The 24,196-nt window shown below is 45.4% G+C and overlaps 1 protein-coding gene across 1 annotated transcript; it reads left to right on the top strand.

Annotated features, from left to right (window-relative positions):
- Positions 1-228: 228 nt before the first annotated feature.
- WDR91 (WD repeat domain 91) lies at positions 229-24,138 on the top strand. Its single transcript, XM_067559704.1, has 15 exons — positions 229-425; positions 1,666-1,845; positions 6,611-6,818; positions 8,432-8,514; positions 10,045-10,178; positions 12,102-12,279; positions 12,559-12,717; positions 14,648-14,847; positions 15,219-15,369; positions 17,603-17,697; positions 18,581-18,749; positions 19,714-19,822; positions 21,204-21,316; positions 22,702-22,899; positions 23,546-24,138. Exons 1-15 carry the CDS (start codon positions 303-305, stop codon positions 23,708-23,710), a joined length of 2,265 nt encoding a protein of 754 aa, XP_067415805.1. The 5' UTR covers positions 229-302; the 3' UTR covers positions 23,711-24,138.
- Positions 24,139-24,196: the final 58 nt, after the last annotated feature.

Raw genomic sequence — 24,196 nt, 5'->3', positions numbered from 1 at the left:
CTCTGCTACTAGCTCTTTGCCCCAGCCCCTTCCGCACCAGGGTCAGATGAGTGGGCGCAATTGAATGGGAGGGGGCGGGGCGAAGCAGGGACAGGGGCGGGCTAAATTAAGTGGGCGTGGCTATTCTCGGCGCGTAGGGGGCGGGGCCATGTTGGAGCCCTCCGCTGGCTCCGACCCCAGCTCAGTCCAGCTGCTGCTGCTCGCTGTCGCTGCAGCCTGGGCTGGCTCTGCCCGGGGGTGACCCGGCTGCCTGGGCAGCGCGGCTGGCAGCAGCTTCCGCTCGGGATCGGGGCCGGGGCCTGATGGCGGCCGCGGCCGAGCGCACTGACGAGCTGGTGCGGGAGTATCTGCTGTTCCGCGGCTTCACCGGCGCCTTGAAGCAGCTGGATGCGGAGATCAAGGCGGACAGGGAGAAGGGCTTCCGGGTGAGGCCGTCTGGGCGGGGGCCGGGGCCGGGGCGCCTGGGGTAGCAGAGGGGCGGGAGGGAACAGGCTGGGGGCAATGAGGGGACGGGGGACGTTAGCAACCCTGTGGTCCTAGCTCGTGAATGTGGGGCACCCAGCCTCCCCTATGCCTGGCCCTCTCAGCTTGGTGTGGAGTTAGTTAGCCATAATGAGAGCGGCAGAAGGGTGCAGGGTGCAGGCGTATCAGAGGCAGCAGGGAACGATGGGTGGGTGTCCTGTGTGAGTGACCCACCGCAACCAAGGCGAGTTACAGGAGTAATGGGCAGTCCAGGGGCAGGGCAGGCCCTTGGCTATTTGGTGCTGCTGTGGGGTTGTTGCACTTGGGAAATTTAGGTCTGGGAGATCATTTATCTAGTTTAGAATTTTTAGCAGCCGTCACTGCAGTATCTGAGTACTTCCCTGAGACGCTAGAGCTGCATAATGAGATCCCTAATGGACTTTGTAGAGTCTTCTAATCTTCTTTATCCCCTGGTAGAAGAGGGAGTAACAATATCTGAGGGTGAAGAGTAAACAAGATTTTTAAGCCGTTTCAGTTGTTGTGTTTTTGTAACAAGCATAGAATCTTTTTTTGAGTGTTACGTTAGCCATCAGAAATTAGCACACTAAAATCCTGCTCCCGCATCATTGTTCCACACCGTTCAAGTGTCAGAAGCAATTTAAAAGGGACTGTTAGCATAAGATTTCTATGTTGTAAACAAACGAGATTCTAATATTACTAATATGCTAGGTGATTTAAAAGTAGGTTAAAAATACAGTTTACTTGCTACCATGCTCTGTTTACTTTGTGTTTTTCTTCTCTTGGGTAAATAAAGTTAGTTTCATTTTCATGTTTGGATTTCAAACTATAGAAGACTATTTTTGTTGAAAACATTAGCAATGACATTTTTAAAAAAGGGGAGGGTGAAGTATATTTCTGGTGGCTGTAGGTTTTATAAGGGCATGTCTTGACTCAGATTGGCAGTATCCCTTTTAACTCTTCTGCAATTGAAAGGTACTGTAGATTGGACAATGTTACTATAGAATGGAAAACATTTATCTATTTACTGGCTTAAATAGCTAATGCAAAAAATTCTTTGATTCCAACTGTACTTTTGTGTTTAAAGCCTCTAGTATTAAGCTGTGGATATTCTTGTGTAAGAGGAACTGTCACATGACTAAAACAAACAAATGGGCTTTTTTGGTTCCCCATTTCTTTTATCAGGTGGATAAAATAGTGGAACAGTTGCAGCAGTATGTTCAGAGTTATGATCTGGCTGCCCTTCGGGATTACTGGAGTTATCTTGATCGGCGCCTTTTCAGTCGTTTGGAGGATGTGTACCGGCCTACAGTGAACAAATTGAAAACCAGTTTATTTCGCTACTACCTCGTCTACACTGTTCAGGTATATGTTAGCCCATTTGTTTTTAAGGTTTTGCTTAAATGTTGTTGTTCCCATCAAATAAAAGGAGTAATTACCATATTTGGCCTAATAACCCTGAGGCCTTGGTGTTTTGGTTCTAGATCTGGAGAGGTTAAGTGAGGTTAATAATGAGACTGCAATCAGTGTGTAGAAGGGTTGGTTTTATTTTTTATAAGCATCTCTGTGGCATCCATTACTATAGTATCTGGGTGCATTTTTCAAGGTTTAAGTTACAAGTAACACTTCCCCGTGACTCTATCCTACAATACCAGAAACTATATGTCACTTGAACATGTGGAACCTTGTCAATAGGCTAAATGGATGGTGGTGGTGGTGGTGGTGGTGGTGGTTGGGGGAGATGTCAGAACCATCAGCAACTCTTTTGAAGACCTGTTCTCTCCCACTCCAATCCCCTGTTCTGGACACATGTTATGACACCATCCTTCTGGCGAAGGAGCACTGGATGGGATTCTCTTCAGATTTAATCAATTGTAGGTGTAGGTATTGAATAACTCTGGGCATGCCTTTTCTTGCCCCAGTTAAACCTTGTCTGAGCAGACAAGTTGCACTGGTTTAACTCAAATCAATTTAATTAAACTGGTGTGAACCTGATGGTAGGCAAGGCCTTAGGCCTGATCTACACTAGAGACTTTTGTTGACCAAAGTCAGCTTTTTGCGCCAAAACAGTGGTGGTTTACCCTCCAATCCACCCCTCCTCCCCCCACCAACCCAACTCTTCTGATTTTGCGACAAAATAAAACCACCTCAGTGACAGGCATAGAGCTTTTTGCGACAAATTTTTAGGAACAAAGCATCAGTGTAGACACCGTGCTTGGGTATGTCACGTTAAATGGCCTCCAGGAAATGTCCCACAATGCCCCATCCTGACTGCTCTGGCCATCATTTTGAACTCCCCTGCCCTGCAACCACCCTCCCCCTTTAAAGTCCCAGGAATTTTTGAAATTCCACTTTCTGCTTGGTCGGCATGGAGAGCTGTCATCACATCTTCTCAGCTGACCATGGTAGCTCCACGCACCGAACACTCTCCCACTTGGAACACACCGGAACTTCTGGATCTGATCGGCATTTGGGGAGAGGAGGCTATGCAGTCCCAGCTCTGCTCCAGTTGAAGGAACTTGGATGTGTATGGTCACATTTCTTGTTCAATGGTGGGGAAGGGCTATGAACAGGACAGACTGCAGTGCCGTTTGAAAATCAAAGAGCTGCAGCAGGGGTACCAAAATGCTAAGGAGTCAAACCATCACTCTGGTGCAGAGCCAAAGATCTGCCACTTTTATAAGGAGCTGGAAGCCATCTTCTGCGGCAACCCCACCTCCAGTGCCAAAAGAACTGTGGATACCTCCACGTCCCTGAAGGCAGTGGATGCCGGACTTGACCCTGACGAAGAAGTCATGGACGAGGAGGTTGAGTTGGAGGATGATGAGGAGCCGGGAACGTGTTTTCTGCTGACATGGTGAGTCAGGACCTCTTCTCGACCCTGGAGAGTTCGAGCCAGTCTCAGCCTTCTAGCTCTGGCGGGCAGGATGCAGGAGAGGAGAGTTCGGGGGATTTTTTTTTTTTTTTTTTTTTTTTTAAAGATGATGTGCTCGGTTACACGAGGTACAGCTGTCCTTTGCTTTCTTGCATTATATAGGCGGTTGAAGGCATAGAAATGCACAATAGTAGCTGTGTTTGCATTTGCTTCCCATTCCCCTGTTCAGGCAGTGTGGTGGAAAACTGTTTTAATGCACACCGAGATTTCATAGGAATCCTCCAGAGAGATCTCTAGGAAACTTTCCTGGAGGTACTCACCAATCCTCTGCCAGAGATTCCTCAGCAGAGCTGCTTTGTTTCTTCCCCTGTTTTAGGAAATGTTCCCGCACCAATAGGCGATCACTTGTGCAGGCACCAAAGCAGCGCACAGGCAAGCAACATAGGGACCTGGTTTGAAGCTGCTCGCATGGAGGAGATGCACCCTAGCATCCCTACTTACTTTCAGGAGTGAGATATCTGCCTCTGTCGCCCCACCTGTGGAAAATGGTTGCACAATTTGAAATTTTGTCCCTGTCTACCTGCATCAATGCCTTAAAAAACCACCCAGAACCTTTTCCCCAACTAGAGTGCCCCCTCACCCTGGACACAGGTCACCATGCCCTAGTTGATTGATGAGCTGTGTGCTTTGCTGGGGACAGCGAGAAAGAGCTGTATTTTACAGTAATGTATCAATGCTGTTATTGCACTCAGTCATGCTTCTGTTCATTGTTTGTTGTGCTTCCACGGATGTGCCCTTGAGGGGAGAACCCCCCATCACCTGCCGAGTCCCTGCAGCTGATAAGAAAATGATGACCACGGGGAAGCAAAGAGGAGATGGTCCAAGAACTCCTCCAGTCTTCTGAGGCAGAAAAAAGGGCATGGAGACACACTGTTTCTGAAAATTAGAAAATTGATAGGCAGGAGAGGAGGGAAAACCAGGAGCAAGTGATAGCAGGTCACGAGTGCATGATGGAAGAGCAAATGGAGTCACTAAAATCACTCATATTGCTGCAGAGTGAATTCATGCATGCTTCCTCCCCCTCCTTCCCGTTCCCCCTGTCCCCCATGCAGCCAATATAGAACTGCTTTCCATTCTCTCCCTAAACTCCACCCACACATTTCTATCAAACTCCTGGCCTGTCTCGGTACTCCGTTCACTCTACCCCTTCAGACAGCTTCCAGAACAACAGCTGGACTTACACCCAGCTGTCATAGCTCACACTACCCCTCACTGCTTTCTCACCTTTAGCCCAACTTTTCATGTGTTATTAATTGTTATTTAATAAAGACAATTTCTGTGAAGAACAGGCAATCTTTATTTGTCTCTTGCACACAGTGCAAGCACCTCACATTGATATACACATGGCACAGTGCTGTTTACAGAGACACCTTATTGGTGCTCATCGTTGAAACAGTTCTCAAGGTCTCCCTGATTTCAAATGGCCCCCCCCTTGTGCTCCTCTAGTAGCCCTGACATCGGTTTGTTTATATTCAGCCACAATGTGATCCCCCTTTTAGTTCCACCCAGGGGAAAACTTTTCACCGTTAACATCACAAATATGGAGCACACAGCAGATGGCTAAACCATGTGAATATTTTCCTCATTTGGATCTGACCTGCTATAAAGGCATCACCAGCGAATTTTTAATCTGCCAAACACACATTCAACAGTCATTCGGCACCCGCTGAACCTGTTATTGAAATGCTCCTTGCTACAATCCAGGTTGCCCATATAAGGCTTCTTGAGCCGAGGCAATAAGGGGTAGGCAGAGTCTCCCAGGACCACTATGGGCATTTCAACATCCCCCACTGGAATCTTTTGGTCTGGAAAGAAAGTCCCTGTTTGCAGCTTTCTGTACAGGCCAGTGTTCCTGAAGATGCATGTGTCATGCACCTTCTCTGACCAACCCATGTTGATGTCAGTGAAACACCTACAGTGATCCACAAGCGCCTGCAGTATCTATTTTTTAATGATGTACTCTGTCGCAAGATGGTTCGGGTCTAAAATTTGGAAATGTGTGCCATCTATCGCCCCACCACAGTTAGGGAATCTCATCACTGCGAAGCCATCCATTATTCCACACACAGTTCCAAGACTCTCAGTTCTTCAAAGCAGACTTCGATTAATGGCCCTGCACACTTGCGATAACACAGCTCCAACCGTGGACTTCCTGCACCAAACTGATTAACGACTGATTGGTAGCAGTCTGGAGTTGCCAGTTTCCACATGGCAATCGCCACATGCTTCTCCACTGAAAGGACAGCTCTCATTCATGTGTTCTTGCATCGCAGGGCTTGGGCGAACTCCGCACAGAGTTCCATGAAGTTGGCTTTGCACATTTGAAAAGTTCTGCAACCACTGCTCATCACCCCAGACCTGCATAACAGTGTTTTCCCACCACTCCGTGCTTGTTTCACACGCCCAAAAGCGGCCAGACACCATGTACAGATGCTCCGTGAATGCAAACAGTAATCCAGTGGTGTTTGTTTGCCTGGCACACATCAGGTCCGGCGCTTTGGATTACAGTTCCAATTGGGAACTCATGATATACTGTGCGACTAGCTGCAATGTGTTCAGAATACTGACAACAACAGTGGAGAGCAGTGCAGGATCCATCCTTTCCGACAGAGATGGCTCAGGAAACTGGGGCCATTGAAAAATGCTGTGAAACACTGTTGGAAATGCATGGAATGATGGGACAGAAATCACTGCATCATGGGACATTGAGCCTGCACCCATGATGCACGGTGATCCTCTTCATCTTTCCACAACTTTAGTGGCACAAGGTAGCGAGTTGCACAACTGCTCGTAGTGCACTGTCTCGCTGTCAGTGCTAGAGCACCAACTGTGAACGCACTTCAGTGACACAATGAGTGCTTTGTGGACCGGCACAAGCGCTGTAATTTGATCATTGCTGTAACTTGCGTCGACAAAACTTGCTAGTGTAGATAAGGCTTTAGTGACTGTAACAAAAGAGAACACATTCAGTGCATTATGCTGCATTTTTTAGTGTGTAGATTTGGGATTCTTTAGACATAATAGTTTCCATTTTGATTTGTGTTTGTTAACCCGAGTCACTTTTCCATTATTCTGTTTGATGGTCCAGGTGGGTGTATTGTTTTGCTCTCTTTTGAATTCAGGGTAGCTGTGTTTTGGATTTTTTGTAGTAGAGAGAGATAAAACTCAAGTCATATTCTGCTTCATATGTTTCAGACAAACCGGAACGACAAGGCACAGGAGTTCTTTCTCAAGCAGGCCTCAGAGCTCCAGAACCAAGTGGAGTGGAAGGATTGGTTTGTTCTGCCCTTCCTCCCTGGCCCAGATTCAAACCCTGCCTTTGCCACGTATTTCTCACGACAGTGGGCAGACACGTTCATTGTGTCTTTGCGCAACTTTCTTAGTGTCTTATTTCAGTGTATGCATATCCTTTTTGTTTCAGAAGAACACTTGCCATTATGTGGCTAAGTCTCAAGTACCCCCTCAGGTGGGTAAAGGTGATGTTCTACTTATTAAAGCAAAATAATCTAATGGTATAGAATACTTAAGTGCTCCGTTAAGGTGATTGCTAAGTGTGCAGGCTAAATAATAAATCCAGATTTATGGTGATCATCAATGGATGTTAAGAGGTAATTGATAGTTTATTAAACAGAATGATTTTATATTGAAGACCAGTGTTGTACTTATAGGGCCAGACTTGGCCCTTGCATAAGCAACTCCCACTGTAGTCAAGGCTGCGTTTAGCCCAGAGTTAGTAGCTGGGGTATAATGACCACAGAACTACTGTGAGATGCAGGTTTTGTTCTTGAGCCTTTCCCTCATTCTCTAGAGCAGCAGAGGCTGGCACCGCTGCAAGGTGATGCATGATTGGTTATTGGGAAGGAGTATAGCCCTCTGCTCATGTGGCTTTGGGGTTTTTTGGGAGTTTCATCCACTCCTTTTCCAGTGTGAGGGAAGACTGTGTCATGTGTCTGACTGTGTCAGGCTGAGGGCAGTTTTACACAGAAGAAAATAATGATAGTTGAGATTTTACATGCTGCTTCTTGTAAGTCACCTTCCCATTTGTATATTAACAGTGTGTCTTTTTTGCATAACAGTTCTGTGTGGGGATGGAGAAGAGGCTGCAAGACTGAGAGGTTCTATTAGAAACGACTCTGGGCCATAATTTTAAGACTATTCTAAGCAAATGTCCACATTTAAATCAAGACCATCGTTGGTTTTGGAAAACAGCTCTTTAAACTATTCCAGGAGACTGTCTCCATCTGGACATGATTTCACATAGTTGCCTGAATAGTTGGAACGATACAACTTCCTCTCTCCAGGAGCTAGGAGTTGATCGTACTTCATCTCATGGAGACCAATGAAACTCTTACATGACGTTAGGGCCTGTATGCATGGGATTAAGACCCTGAACAAATGAATAGATGTGCAAAATTGGTCTTTGCCTGTAACCAAACGAGAGGTGCCTATTAGATATTGGTCTAGGCACAACCTCACTATATTGCCTGGAAAAGCTGAGCATCATGGGGAAGAAGGTGTACACAGTTCACAAGCTACAATGTCTCAGCTCCGCTTCAGAGAGTGATGGGAATGTTTGCCTTGTGCCAGAGTCTGGCTCAGGAAGCTGGGAGAGCTGGCTTCTGTTTCTAGCTCTGCCATACACGTGTTTCAGTCAGTGAAAGTCACGTAAGCGGTGTGGCTCTAAAACCGGGAATAATACTACTACCTTGCATGGGTTTTGTGAAAATTAATTCTTTAATGTTTGTAAAAATACTTATAGATTCCCAGATGGAGGGTATTGTAGAAGTATGAAGTAGGTATAGCTGAATAGACCACAAGCCCACTAACAAGCCATGACTTTACCCATGCCCCTAGCTACCTGTGCTTGTTCCAAGGACTGGTCGGATTTCCTCTCTCTACCACTTGCCTATAATGCAAAACCCATACGAGTTCTGTGCATTAACTTCTGTGGAAATGTCTTAGCTAAACAGGATGTGCAAATACTGTTGTCTTGGGTTTCTCTTTAACATTCCTCACCTGTCCCAGTAATCTTGAACTTTGATGCCGAATGTCAGAGGAGCACTCACATACAGGAAGAAAATGAAATTTTGCGTCAAAAGGTCAGAAGGATGTGTGTGTGTGTGTGTTGTATTTAATTTAATAGGATGCTAAAATCAGAAACTTGACTGTAGTATTTTGCTCTTGTTCTATCATTGCTTCAGTTTAACCTGGCTTCTTTTTGACAAGATTCTTGCCTTCAGAAGATTTACTTAGGCTTTGTCTATTTGAGGAAGTTGCACCAGTTTAACTTGTTTAAAAATCAGTTTTGTTAAACCATTGCAAACCCTCATGTGAGTAGTTATTTTGGCTTAAGAGTGTCTTTGGGTTAGTTTAAACCTGTTCCCAGTCTATTTAAGTCAAACTGAAATAAACCTGGTTTAAACTGAAATAAGTGTCCATACAGCCTTTTGCATTGGTTTAAAATCACATCTTAAGTTGAAGTGGTGCACCTGTCTTGTATTGCGAGACTTTAATATAATTTAGTTCACCAAATGTGCTAAATAAAATTAGTTTTTAAAGGAACACTTCCTAGGAGTTTAAGCTCCAAACTTTGCCCTCTGCCTCACAAAAACGTTATGATCACATGTTCCACTCCTGATATGTCTATTCTGTTTTTCTGGAAGCTGATCTACTGTATTGTTTGCCTGTCCTAAGATTACAAAGGATGCCCAACGCCCAAGTTTTTGCTCTTGCTGTTTATCTGTTATTACTGGGGAAAGGAAGGCCTATGTCTATGCAAATACTGGGGCTGGAAACCTTTGCTGTTAGGACTCTGTGAAGATGGCTAGTGCATATAGAGAGTGATATAGAGAGTTTTTCCAAATTGATATCTCAAAATTCATACTATCTTGCACATTTTTGTCCGCCAAACTGAAGCTGTCTTTTATCCTTGCCATGTTAATTGGCTTTGTTTGTAGATTGAGCTAGTGTCAACTTTCAGATTGTACCGGGTAAAACCAGACTTTTTTTTTCCTTTCTGACTCGGAATATTAGCTCAAATTAGGAAAGGGACAGCCACCTGCAAAATGTAATTTTAAATTAATTTTTTAAGAATTAATTTGCATATTTTGAATAAATGGCAGCTTTCCTTTGAAATCTACAGGGACTAAGAATAAATCTGGATCACTCTGGTTTCATTGTGCAAGCTGAGTGAAATGCAATACGTGAACAATATGATGAGAAAACTAGACTCCTAAAATCCTTTCATTTTCAGTCACTTAGGATGTTACTAAAGAGTGAGAAATTAAACATATGATTCTTATCTATGTCCCTCTTCTACCTGAAAAACCAGAAGCCTCTTGAACTCACTCTAGCTAGTTTGCTTTAATAACTCCTGCAGGCAGAGGGGAAAGTGACACTAGAACAGCTGCTTGTGGAGAAAAGTGAGGGGTTTTAGCAGGCTGTGATACAAAACATTGGTTGTTCTCTTCCACTCTGAATCATTTAACATTGAGCCAATCAGAACAACACCACTTTTTTCCACAACCTACTAAAGTTGTTGGACTAAGAAATGGCACATAATGTTGATATTGCTTCGATGGGGAATCCAGTGAAACCTCAGCTAACTCAGTTCTGTTCCATTGTTGTAGCTCTTTGCTTTGCAGGCTGAGTCCTGCCGAATGAAGAAAGAGGAGCAGCAGCAGGAGGCGGAGTTGGAGTCAGTAGTCCACCACAAACTGCCTGCTTATGTGTCCAACATGGACCGACTGGGGGACTCTGAACTGTGAGTGTCTTGGTAGGGTCAGGCAGCTGCAGGGGATGGCAGCCCTCAATATATCAGCCCTCTTAAACTCCCGTTTGTGCTTTGATGCTGTGAGGAGCCCTTCTCCTCCTTTCCTGCACCTGGTGTGTGCAGTGAGGGGATTCCTTATAGAGACCCCCTTAGGCAGGATTTCATCTCTCAGAAATGAATTGTATGATGCAGTGGATCGTCTCTCCTGTTCTTCCCTTTTGGTGGAGGCCCATTATCCTCCTGAGGTAAACTGAATGGGGGGACACCCTTTGGCACCTGCCTATAAATGCTGTTCCTAAGTGACTTGGGTTGCTGGTGAGCAAGAAGATACTTTCCTGCTGCCAGGGCGACCTCACTGCCTCACAGTTCTCCCAGCCCCTGCTAATGTGGGCAAAAAGGGTCTCTTCTGTGCTGCAGAGTGGTGCTCGGAACCGCCCGACCAACGAGCTGGCTCCAGAAACGCTATTTTAAAATGTGTTCCTGTTGCCCGATCTGAAACCTGTAAGCCCTAATGGCGATTATGGCTACACATGTGATGATGCAAGATTGTCTAGCTGGCTGATTTGTATTGAATTTAACTCTTATTTTCCCCAAAAATCCACCTTGTGAGGCCAAGTCTTCAGACTTGAAATCAATGTGTGTGTTTACATTTTACAAGATTGTCCTAGGAACAGGAATTTGGAGCTGTTTATTAATATTGTTGGGACTTGGCCTTTCCCTGCATCTATTTTATTTGAACTGAGGCTCTGCAAAGTTCAGTGAATCCCAAATGCTGCTAGCAATGATATAAACAAAGCCTGTATATTTTTTTGAGAGTACATGCACTGAAAAGGCGCTTTCAACTGCTTAGATCTTTGTTTTAGCTTATCAAGTTAATATATTTTGAGGCCATAATACGAGACCATTATGATCATATAGTCATAACACAGGCCATAGAATTTTATCCAGGGATTGATGCATTGAGTACTTAGCAACATGGGAAGTTTTAAAGTTCAGTTGTATTTGAAGAAAAAAGGAGGGGTTAAAAAAGGAAAAATATTTTCCCAGTGTTGCTTTTGTGGATCTTTATGAGAAAAACTGACAGCATCTGTGGCTTTTCTTGTCTGCGCAACTCAAATGACTAAACTGATTTTGATCACTCTTTCCTATAGAACAAATATATAGGCTTTGGGTTGAGACCAAGCATTGATATTGCAGCCTGAAAGCTGAATGACTTGAAATGGCTGGAATGGAAGTATTATGTCATTAACTATAAACACGGCTATGGTTACAGGTTCCTGAGGTCAGACATTTGTAAATGGTACAGTAGGTAGCAGCTTGGGTTTCTTCTTTGAATGCTGTGACTCTGGGAAGGATATGCGCAGTGTGGAGTGGAGTTGCTTTGGAACACCGAGGCCTAAACTTCACTAATTTTTTTGGTTTGAGGCTTACGTTTCAGAACTGCTGAACATCAGTAATTGCTAGTGAAGTCAGTGGGAACGATGGGTAATCAATACTTCTGGGAAGGGCCCACTGCTGTCTCACGTTGGGAATCCAAGATTATTTGACACTTTTGAAAACTTGAGCCTTAGTATTTCCAAGAGTTTCTCTTAACTACATCATTGGAATCTTCTTAGAGGTTCTCCCCAGCCCTGAATCCAACTCAGTGAAAGCCTGACATGGGCCCAATACCTTGCAAGAGTCTTTGAAAGGGAGCTTTAGTTTATTGGCTTAATTATGAATGAATTCCTATGGGCTCAGAGTGTTGCATGGTGGATTTTTAAAAAAGGATGATGGTTCAGCAGGCTGGGAATGAATCTCTGTGTGTTTTGCAAACTAGAAGCAATATAGTCTCCACTCTTTGGTTATTAGACTTCTGTCTAGTTTGGTTACATCTGTTTCAGGTGTCTTTAATTTTGATTGTTTTTAAACCAGTGATATGACACGCAGTCAGAGGAGCACCGCACACTCTCTTCAATCCCGAGGGGGCTTCCTATCCACTTTGCTCTCTCAGGGCAAGAAGGGCCCTTCTAGACCAGCCCTGACAACTGGAGTCTCCCCAACACAGACTGGTGGAATATCGTTAGGGAAGAAAGAACCATCAAACCACCAGGTAATTCCCCAGTGGGTTCATTGTAAAGTGATGTTTGAGTAACCAGGGAGCTAATCTGTGCCATCTCTGCTATTTTGGCTTATCTTTGAACCTAGGAAAATCTTCCTAGTATCTACCACCTTGTTCTGATCTGGATCCCGGAACTAAATGGCACTCATTCTAGTGCTGCATTGGTCTGAGAGGAGCTTGTATTTTGCTTTCTGTTTTGCTCTTTGTTCAAAGGTCCGGCACAGGCATTAACAGGACTCAGGTTTTACAGATCTTCTCTTTGCCTTCCAGAGCTCCAAAGGGAAGGAGATGGCAACAGGCTGCAAGGATGTAAAGAGTCACTTCACTGGGTTGACAGCAAGCGAGCCTAGCTCAGTACAGCAGCGTCAGAGGCGTATGCAGGATCATGGGAAGGAAAGAAAGGAGCTTTTATCAAAAGCAACTTCCCAGGTATTTGCAGTTGTCACCAGCGGTCTTGGGATTGTGCTGTTGTAAAGTTCAGTAGACTTTAGTAAGGCAGATGCACATTTCTTGTAAAATCTCTCTATTCTAACGCTGCTCAGCTGTATGAAAGGTCAGTTATTGTAGCTAATCAATTATTCTTCACATTCTTAGAGGATTTCTGCAGATGCCTAGCCGAATAGACGTGGTTCTGGGATTTAAGCAGGAGTTAGAAGAGTTGTCACTCCTGTCTTCCTCTGTCTCCCCCATTGGGCCCCAGCCCTGCATCTTCAAATAAATGATGTTTAGTTCTAATCTCACTTCAATATCAGCAGTGACACCTAGTGACAAGACTTCAATGCAAGCTGGTGACCAGCTGCCAGCCAGAAGTAAAATCCCTGTCTTTAAAAAGTGGTGTTGTACCAGAGAAGCTGGCAGCTCTGATTCCGATGACAACTTTTTCTTCTCCATGACCCAGGCTGTTACAGTGAACAGTCTGACAGGTTTTCCTGGGAAGAAATGCAGATGCAGAGGCTTGAGGCCTCACCTGTAAGAGTTAGCAACATCCCTTGGACAGAGGGGTGGATTTGCTATGGATGAGCAGGTTGCAGAACAGGAGCCGCCCAGTGAAAAGATATGTTTGAGGGTTTAAACCTGGGCTTCAATAGTGCCCCATAAAACAGCCTTGTGTTATTGGAGCAAACACTCCTGTAAAAGGGACATGACAGCAGCTTCTTGTATTTGCTTATCTCACTGAGTCCTGTCTAACAAGAGACTTTAGCTTGAGGGCCCTTATAAAGAAGAGGTAGGGATGGCAGTGCTTATCAATCCTTCCAGGCAGCACTTCATGTGAGGTGGCACTGCCAGATCATCCTGCCCTCCTTGCAGTATTAGTTGCACCTCCCTTGGCTTTTCAACAAGTATTCTCTGGCCTTTTTCTCTCTGACTTTCCTATCTTCCCTGGCTTTGTTTAGGCTATTGCTGAGTTCTCAGGAAGCTCGTTGCTTTAGGTGTAACATGTTCTTGACATGCGTGGGCAAAGAGGAAAGGTGATGTTGTCTTTTTCACAGGTGTTTAGTGATGTTCTCTTCCAAGCTAACTAACATTAAAAAGGGTGAAGTTCTGAGTCTTCTGTTTCACAAGCTTTTTGCAACCATGTGACTGTAGAGAGGATTTGATTCTTTCTTATTGCTCAAAACGGGCCAATAGTATAAATGCAAAAAAATCCCCAGTTATGCTTTTGTAGATGTTTACATCTCCAGATAATGCTGTAACAAGGGGCTATCTCCATTTAATTTCCATGCTTCAGCGCCCTGTCTGTAAAATGGACATAATAATCTTTTTCCTACCCTCTCTTTCTTGTCAGTTTAGATTATAAATTCTTTAGCCTTAGGTGCTTGTATTGTGCCCATGTATTCCCACAGTGGGGCTGCAATCTGGATTGGAGCCTGCATAAAATAATAAATCCAAATATAACAATTATCTGGATAACTAATAAAAATTATCATGAATTTGAGCAGTGCAGAACAGGGCGTGAAGAGGAACATGAGGTGACGTATCTGCAGTGGTACTTAAAACCTTCAGGAACTTCTCTGGTTAATCTGCAACTTTGACAGGCTTTCATTAGAAAAATAGCAGCTCAGAACTATAACTTAAACCCTTTTTATAAAAGAGCTCCCTGACATGTGCCATGCGATAGGCTCTTTTCCCAAGGGCAGTTGCAGAAAGGTGCCAGTGGCACATAGTATGACTGTAATCATGCTGTTCTCTCCAAAAGAACTTTTAGTTCTTGTGAAAGGATTTTAGCCACTGACCAGCAACTCTGCCTCTAGTAGCGCACAGCTCCTTGGTTCTCTGGTTTGTCAGGATGGATGTGAGTCACTGAACTTAGTACTGCTGTCTGGCTGTACTTTATATAGGTTTTTTTTTCCTGCTTTAGGTGCAAAGCGTTGAGAAAAGGATTGAGGCTGGGGCTACTGAGGCAGACCCCTCCATCGAGCTGTTGGTTGAGCAATCGGAAACCCTCACCAAAGCTTCCGCATTCAGCACAGAGGCCGGAGGTGTCAGACAGGAGCAGCCGTTCATTGTCCTGAGCCAGGAAGAATATGGAGAGCACCACTCATCCATCATGCACTGCAGGTAGTGGGGGGTATTTTTCTTGCGGTGGAGGTGTGATAGGACCATCTTCCCCTTGGGAGGGTTATGGGAGCTACTCCAAAAGTAGCATGTCTAGGTGGCTGGTGTAGTGTCAGTACCTTTGTTACTGGGGGAATACCAGGGACACACAGAATAATGAAATCCATGGGAAAGCAGGATGGTGTTACTAAAGGGCATCATACTTCGAAATTCTGTTCAGATTCTTGTATTGCATCTGTCATTTCAGCACCTTCAGTTAAACTGGTGCATGTTGCTCTAACAAAGGAAGAGTGTTGAGCTGTGTTTAGAGGGAGGAACTCCTAACCATGAGCATAGGAAGGAGAATGCTCGTTGATGTTTTCTTCTGTGCATAGGGTGGATTGCTCTGGGCGGAGGGTGGCCAGCTTGGACGTGGACGGGGTCATCAAGGTGTGGTCTTTTAATCCCATGATGCAGACCAAAGCTTCATCCATTTCCAAATCTCCGCTGCTCTCTTTAGAATGGGCAACCAAACGGGACAGGCTGGTGAGTAGCATGTGTACTTGTGTACTACTGAGTTACTACTGCCACTTAACAAATAAGAGTTACACATCCATGGGCATGTTCTGCTATATGTTGTATGGTATCGATGCTAACTGAATTTAAAATAAATGAAATTTGACATTTAATAAATAAATAAATACATTACATGTAAATGTATACAGGTAAGAACAAAGAATGTAGGCCATGCTTCCAGGATGAGGGACTCTATCCTGGGAAGCAGTGATTCATAAAAAGATGTGGGGGCCGTGGTGGATAATCAGCTGAATGTGAGCTTCTAATGTGACACTGTGACCAAAAGAGCTAATGCGATCTGCGATGCATAAACAGGGCACTCTCGAGTAGGAGTAAAGAGGCTAATTTACCTCTGTATTTGGCACTGGTGTAACTACAGCTGGAGTATTGTGTCCAGTTCTGGTGCCCACAGTTCAAGAAGGATGTTGATAAATTGGAGAGGGTTCAGAGAAGAGCCACAGGAATGACTAGAGGATTAGAAAGCCTGCCTAATAGTGATAGACTCAAGAAGCACAATCTATTTATCTTAACAAAGAGAAGATTAAAGGGTGACCTGTAGGTGCTTAGGGACTGAAATAATGGGGAAAAATATTTAATAATGGGCTCTTCAGTCTAGCCGAGAAAGGTATAACGTGATCCAATGGCTGGAAATTGAGGCTAAACAAATTCAGACTGGAAGTATGGTATACATTTTTAATGGTGAGAGTAATTAACCAGTGGAACAATTTACCAAGGTGAATTCTCCATCAGTGATAGTTTTTAAATCGAGACTGGATATTTCCTAAAAGATCTGCTCTAGGAATTATTTTGGGGCAGTTCTCTGGCCTGAGTTTTACAGGAGGGTCAGACAAGATGATCACAATGGTCCCCTCTGGCTTTGGAATCTATGAAAATGGAAGGGAGTTGTAAATTTAGAGGATGAAGACCAGAAACCTTTAGGAGCTGAAACAGAGGGGAGAGTGGGAGTATATCCTGAACAATTGAGCAAGGAATTCAATGCTGCCTGCTTTAGTAGGTGGACCAAAGGACTGGAAGTTGGGGTGCTGGGTCCTGTTTCCTGACTTGTGTGTGGCCTTGGTCAATTCACTTAGCCACCCAACTCTGGAAAGGGGATAATAGCTTTCTCATAGGGAGGCTAAAGCTTATTTAATTTTCATTAAGTGCTTTGAGATCTTCAGAAGAAAGGCCCTGTGGAAGTGCAGAGCACTACTCCTTATCCTACTGGATAATAGGATCAGTCTTAATTTCTGAGCAGTCCATTCACCTGAGTAACTTCACTGTCTGTGATCCTATGGGGGACACAAATGGGATTTTACATCATCCAGCAGGGCAAAGAATGCAGCAGCGTGGGAGGGAAATGGTCCTGTGACAGAGAAAAGCTTGTTCATCTCGAGGAGTTGCTGATGCTTGCTGCTAGGTCTGAAATGCTGTCTAATTAAAGCTAGTTCTGCTGTTTGGGTGTTTCATTTCCCTTGTTCTTACTGAGACTTTTCATTCAAATGCAATCTTTTTCACTTAGAAGTCTCTTCTTCCTGTTGCCCAATTGCTAGTGTGGCCTGCGGATTTTTAAAAGTAATAGGTTGACATCCAGTGTGATTCAGCATCATGAGACGATGAAAGTCCAAAGCTGAATGATTGTTGTTTTTTCTTAATAAAAGCAGGGACAGATGTGTTAATATTGCTGATGTGTATATACTCGGTCCACCTAAATTGATACTTCTCCTTCCCCATAACAACAGGAGATATCCCTGTCTTCCTAGCTCTCCCCCAAGAAGGGTGAATACTCATCATGCTGGCTCCATGCCAGTTTTTCTTCTATGCCAGATCTCTCCTCTTAATCTGAGACCATTTCTTCTTTCTCCCCACATCCCATCCTGCAGTGTATATCCTGCTTCTGGAAGATGACTTGTTCCACCTCAGGGTTCTAACTTAGTTCTGTTTCCCCAGAGGTCACAACCTTACCCCTCTCATTAACACCATGCTTTTGGAGATGCCCAAGAATAGACACCCTTGGAATATAGCCAGGCCCCTTGGGACAGCCACAAGGGGAAAGGATACTTTCTGATGGATTGATATGAAGTCAGAAGTGAATATTCTAAAGAGAAGCCTTCCCATGTGGTGTGGTGATTCAGGGACAGAGCCATTGTACTCATCACCCTCAGTTCCTTACTTTCTGTTTCTCTCCCTCATGCTTGGTTTGAAGCTGTTGCTGGGCAGCGGGGTGGGGACAGTTCGTCTCTATGACACCGAAGCCAAGAAGAATCTCTGTGAAATTAACATTGATGAAGACATGCCCAGGTAATCCTGAAAAGCTCTTGCATTTCTCTGTGTGTGGAAGAGTAGATGGGTTTTCAAAGTCTCGCCTGCATTTGTATGACTCTGTTACCCAGCCCATATTTCAGTGTATGTCTGGTCCTGTGTGAAACAACTGCCTTATCTAATAGGAATTGTTGATGATGATTGATCCACTGCACATTACTTCTTGATAGCAAGCTTCTTCTAGTCCTCCGTACAGTCTTTTTCAGGATGCTTATTAAGTCTCAGAGTTATCCCATAGATATTTGCAGGGAAGGCAGACATGGCATTGAAGTGACAATTCAGCTCTGCATATGGTATAGTCTAGCAGCAGCAGATGAGCAGCACACCTGTTGCAATCTAAAGTGTATCGGTGGGCTTTCGTATCCCTAAATTGAGAAGCCAGACATCTTTTGTGCTACTTCTAATTAGTATATTATGAATTGCCTTTAACTAGCACTGACCCATGATGGCCACCCCATTCTGCCATGACTAATGCACAGCACTCTAATTTATGTTCTGTATGCACGATACCAAGTTGTGTCCCAACACAGAAATAATCCCCCTCCTCCCGTGGGTGAGCAGATGCTTCTGAAGCCATGTTAATATGTGTGTGTTCTGGCTAGCTGCCCCAAAACCCCTCTGCACAGATTGTGTTTGCTAGCAACAAGAATTGTCTTGGGTTGGGGGCGTGGTGTGGTGGCCATGTCAGGTTGCCATGAGACACGTAGCCCCTGCCCTGCCTGGGCTTCTGCTGCTCTGGAGGCCTTGCCACACTGCCTCTCTGGGGAGACTTCGACATGGGTGAGTGGGCGAGCTAGGAATGGTGCCCACTGGGTTTCGTGTCCAGAGGGACTAAGCTGACTTTGGCTGCTGTGCATTTCAGGATCCTCTCACTTGCGTGCAGCCCAAGTGGCGCCTCCTTTGTCTGTTCCGCTGCAGCTCCAAGCCTGATCACCCAGCTGGACCTCGCAGCCCCTGATACCGGCGGGAGAGGCCTGAACCAAGTTCCAGGGAAGCTGCTTCTGTGGGACACCAAAACCATGAAGCAGCAGGTATTGTCTTGTGCCTTCACTCCTTGAATCTGCTCACTAAGAACATGGAAGTGGTTTTCCTCCCCCCCATCTTGACGGAGCCCCCTCTTTAATTAATAGTTTCACTCTCCTCCATTTCCCAAGTAAAACCACAGCTGGATAACTAACCAGTCTTATTTTTGAGGGTTTCTTCAGAATACCCCTGCCCCTTATTCACTTCTCTTCCCCAGCCTCCATTGTCCCACCCTGAGGTAGATTTAGCAGAGTTGGGCTGCTCTTGCCAGACCCCGTTTCTCCAGGGCAGGGCGTGCGTGGTTCGTGTTCTCCAGTTAGCACTGAGGCAGAGGTAGCTCCGCAAACCAGTCTTGTGAACACTCAGTGCCACAGTCTTGGCCAGGTGTGTCAGTCGTCAGGCTGAACATAATCCCATGTCAAGGGATCATCATATGATGTGTTATTCCTTTTATTTCTGAAGTGCCTGTCGTTGTGACATCTGGGTGCTTTTATAGACAGATTTGTGTAAGAGAAGCCTCCCGGGAGGGGCGTAGCTCTCCTGCCTCTTCTGCTTCCTGGTTCTATTTAGAAGGGTCAGACTCAAAGGGAAGTCTTGGACCCAGTCATCCCATCCCTATGACCAGGCTGAGCAGGCTATGCCCGTGCCCAGACAGTGGCAAACTCCATCTAACAACTGGCAGAAGTTGGTTCTGCAGTCTTGGAGCCATGACCAAGAAAGCTCCGACGGTTGGCTCTGTCAGCTAAAGCGACCTAACGAAACACAGCTCCTATTGTGGGGTGCAGTCAGAGGGGGTCACGGGTGCATATGTAGGGTGAGAGTGAGGGGGTGGGATTCCAGCTTGTGAAGGGAGGGCTGTCAACCTGAAGTCTGGCTAAACAAACTTGATACCTTGGTGGTCTCTGCCATTAAAGAGCTTTGTAGGGACATAATCACAGAGTGAAATCCACTCATGGTGACTTTACCTTTTAGCTCCAGTTTTCTCTTGAACCAGAGCCCATTGCCACAAACTGCACAGCCTTTAACCACAATGGCAACCTGTTGGTCACTGGAGCAGCAGATGGAATAATTCGTCTCTTTGGTAAGCTGGGTTCTCAGATGACAATTTAGCTCTATATGGCCTTTCCTAGCTTACCTGTCCCAAAAGTGCCCCTCAGCACAATGAGGTAGACACAGTTCGTGCAGTGACTACAGGCAAAGGTGGCAGTCACTTTGCCCTGAGCAATAGCTCCCAGACAGCAAGATTTATTGGAACTGGTTTTTAATGGGGGAAGTTGGCTGCTCCTTGAAATGCCACGGGATCCATATCCTTCCCTCCTGCCCCTAAAAACAGGAGAAAGCTCAGCTTAACTTCTCATCTGGAGAGTGGCACCTCAAGCTGTACAATAACCCCTAGCACAGCGCCAAAATAACATTGGTGTGAGCCCAGGCTCTGGAGTAGGGCTTCAGTTCATGACCATCTGGCCCAGAGATGAGTAGTGCCAACTGAGCTGTTCTCTCCCCTTCTGGCTGGCTGTTTCCAGCTCATTCTATCTGTACGCTTTAGCCGGTACTTGCAAATGGAAGCCCTCCACCCTGCTCAGTGTTCTGTCCTCTGTAAGCCTTGGACTTGCCCTTGCCTCGCTAAGCCTTCAGGCTAATGTGCTGAGAGACCTTCCGTCACTTGTGCTAATCAGAAGTGGGGATCCTAGAAAGACAGAAATGACCATTTAAAAGGAGCAAGTGTCATCGTCTTCTGAATGTGCTGTACCCTCTCTGATGGCGGTCGCTTGTTCGCTGGTTCCGTGTGGCTCCACTTCAGGCAGTTGGCACACATGATCCTCCTTCCCTGTCTGAATGAGTTGGGACTTCAAAAAGGAAGGCAAAATTGTATCTGATGCTCTCAAATGTCTTTGATCTAGTAACAAACTTGTGTAGACAGCCAGGTGCGCTGTTATGGTTGTCTGCAACCTTCCCCACAGCTTTCCTCATTATGCCTCACCCCGTCACAAGAGGTAGTTCTACCTTTCTACGTGTTCCACTTCCCCTCCACCCTCCATGTTGTCTTCCAGGGTAGCACCATCCTCTAGCAGAAAGGAGGCATTTAAGAGCACTACATTCTGTGCTTGAACTTGATATCTTCCCATATAAGAAGATTGCCAGGAAAAATGCAATCTTGTTTTCCTAAATAACACTCTGTGGGGTGGACTGTCCTGGCTGTCCAATGGGTGTACAACCCTATAAAGCCAGAGGAAGTGTACATGGCCTTTGTGGGTAATAGAAGAACAATACATGTGTGGGATCCTGGGAGTGGGATGGGTGGAAGGGAAATTGGTATCGCTGGAGAATCGGGAACTGCCCTATAACTCATCTGCATGGTGGATGGAGGGAAAGCATAGACACCCTGCATTCTGTTTTAAGAGCCCCTTCTCTGTTTCCCACCTCTATGCATAGTGACTGTTCAGTGATTGCTCTCCCCTCAGATATGCAGCAGCATGAGTGTGCTATGAGCTGGAAGGCGCATGATGGGGAGGTCTACTCTGTCGAATTCAGCTATGATGAAAACACAGTTTACAGCATAGGAGAAGACGGGAAGGTAGGCTCTGCGTAACCTCACAGCAGGGAGAAGGTGGCAAGACCCCAGACTTGTGTTAGTGACATCTTCTCCCTGTGTTGAGAAGCTGCTTGTCAGCTGCGTTGTCTTTGCACTGAGCACTGTTCCTTCCTGCACAGCTAGAGTGGCTCTTTCATTGTATATTGACAATTCCATCTCTGGGGCCGTTTCTTTATGTTGGCAGAAAGGCCAGGCCACAAGGGAGAAGGGGGTTCAAGAGGGGAGCACTTAACTCTGGTGCACACCAGGAGCGGTTCCTGGTGGGTGCAAGTGGTGTGATGCAAGTATTATAATAAGGAAGGAGTGACGACTGGAGAGAAGAGCTGGGTGAAGAGTTGTTCATCCCACTGTTTATTGAATGCATGCCGTGTGCCAGGTGCTGTACAGACTCCTTGTCCCAAGGAGCTTAAAATCTGATTCCAATACCTTCCTACGCTAAACCTGACTGTCTTCCCCAGTGAGGAGAGCTCCTGTCCCCTCCCTCTTTGGAACACTCCTTTAATTGAGGTCTGGTCAATGAAGGACAAGCTCTGATGCTGGTCACTGTGCCACTAAGACAACCAACCAAACCCCAGCTTCCTTTCAGTGTATATGTTAAATAGCCAAGCAAGTCAGGTGGCTCTTGGGATTGCTAACCCAGGGGAGAAGGCAAGCGGCTTAGTCGCTGTATTTGGATTTATGACTAAATATATTGGCTGCCCAGGCCTAAGGTGCCCATCATAAACTGAATGCATCCCACAATTATTTAAAGCCACTAATAACCATAAACAGAGGCCAGCAACAGCCTAGACCATCTAACAGCAATAGCTAAAACTAAAGAAAAGAATGGACCCTGCCTCAAAATCATGCCTGAAGCAGTATTCTCCTCCCCAAGAGCCTTTGTAAAGATAAACCTTGTAACGTGCTCTGAAGGTCAATGCGTAAGGGGGGGTGGCTGACCAATGGGGAGCGAGTTCCAGAGCCAAGGGCTATCTGCAGAAAGCACCCTGCCAGCAGCTCCCTGTGTTGTATAATGGAGGGCTCCAGTTAGAGCCCCTGCATAGATCTCCATTGTGGCAGCATGTCCCAGGGAGAGAGGCAGTTTCTCAAGTATGCAGGGTCCAGTGATGGCAATTAACTATTGGAACAACTTACCTAGGGGTGGGATGGATTCTCCATCACTTGAGTGTCTTGTTTCAGCTCAGCCAACAATTAGGGACTTGATACAAGGATGACAGGGTCTGATTCTATGGCTTGTGTTATGCAGATCAGATTAGATCATAATGTTTCCTTCGGGCCTTAAACTCTCTGAATAGTGCTGACCTATATGATAACTTGAGCAGGAATCGTTTCACTGGAGACTTTTATCCCCTCTTTTGCTGTCCTAGTTTATTCAGTGGAATATTCACAAAAGTGGCTCAAAAGTGTCTGAATATGCACTTCCCACGGATGCCACAGGCCCCTTCGTGCTGTCAGGGTACAGCGGATATAAGCAAGTCCAGGTCCCGCGAGGAAGGCTTTTTGCTTTTGACTCTGAGGGAAACTACATGCTGACCTGTTCTTCAACCGGGGGCATCATCTATAAGGTAAGTGTGTGAGAAGCAATGATGGTGTTGGGACTGATGCAAACAAGAATCCTTATCCAGTGGCTGAAATTGCAGCCTTCTGCAAGAATCTGTTAGTGCTTTGAGCCAGTAAAGGGCAGCCAGCAACTTGTAGCTCAGGCTCACTCCATAGTCTGGACTCACTGGTAAGTCTGACGTTGCAGGGGCATATGTACTAACAATGGTGCACAGCAGGTAGACTATTTTTTATTACAAAAGTCCCAGCCGTTTTCCTTTCTATAAATGCCTAGGAAGAATCCAATGTATGTTGGATGGGATACAGACTTCTACAGGCTTTGGGTAGCTTAGTGCCAAACTCACAACCAAAGTTGCATTTAGCTCACTAACATTGTCCCTTTGTTCTACCTGATGTGCTCTGTACTCACTTTTCCTGGATCTAGTATGAATTTCCTTTTACTGGGTGCCTTTTTAAAGTGCAGAAAGTAGAAAAATGACCTTTTCTTCCTCCACATATCTGCTGCCCAAAGCCCAAACTTGTCCCTACCACAAATGAAGGCATGTGCCTCTTGGAGGTTTAGGTTCCCCGACTCCCATTTGAGCAAGCTGCTTCTGATACAGAAACCTGCTTTAATCAGTTCTTGTGGTCTGTCTTCCCACCCGGTTGCAGCTGAACAGCGACGAGAAGATCCTGGAGAGCTGCCTCTCCCTGGGAGGACACAGAGCCCCGGTGGTTACTGTTGACTGGTGTACAGCCATGGATTGTGGGACCTGCCTCACCGCCTCAATGGATGGGAAGATCAAACTAACCACCTTACTCGCTCAGAAACCTTAAACTGGGCAGCACTGATAGGAAAGAGGAAGATGTTATGAAATCAGTGTTAACCATATAGGAACAAATTACCTGGAAGAGAAGGCGGCAAATTACAATCACTCTTGTCTCATTTTAGCTTTTGCCTTCTGGACAGAAGCTTTTTTTACAAACAGGAAACCACTGCAGATTAGGAACCTGTTCAGTTACGGGAACAGCAACTGCACTGAGGAACTGACACTCTAAAATGACCTGTTTTGGTAGCTGCAGAGCCTTAAGTAGCATATGGTGGCTCCAGGCTGTTGGGATAGGGCTGGTGGAGGTTATATACAAATGTAAGCCGAATGCTGAATTGCATTTTAACACAATGGTTCCAGCTGAAAATGCCTGCGTGAAATTTACAGTATTCTGTATGTAATCTTGTTTTTCTTAAAAGAAACTGTTACATTGCATTTGGTGTGTGTACTTATTGCTGCAGTAGATTCATACTTTTTTTTTTAAGGCCAGAAG

This window comes from Emydura macquarii, unplaced genomic scaffold (genome assembly GCF_026122565.2).
Source record: "Emydura macquarii macquarii isolate MOO-44397 ecotype Brisbane River unplaced genomic scaffold, CSIRO-AGI_Emac_v2 contig_2205, whole genome shotgun sequence".
NCBI classification, from domain to species: Eukaryota; Metazoa; Chordata; order Testudines; family Chelidae; genus Emydura; species Emydura macquarii.
This window is presented reverse-complemented; position numbering and strand designations above follow the sequence as displayed.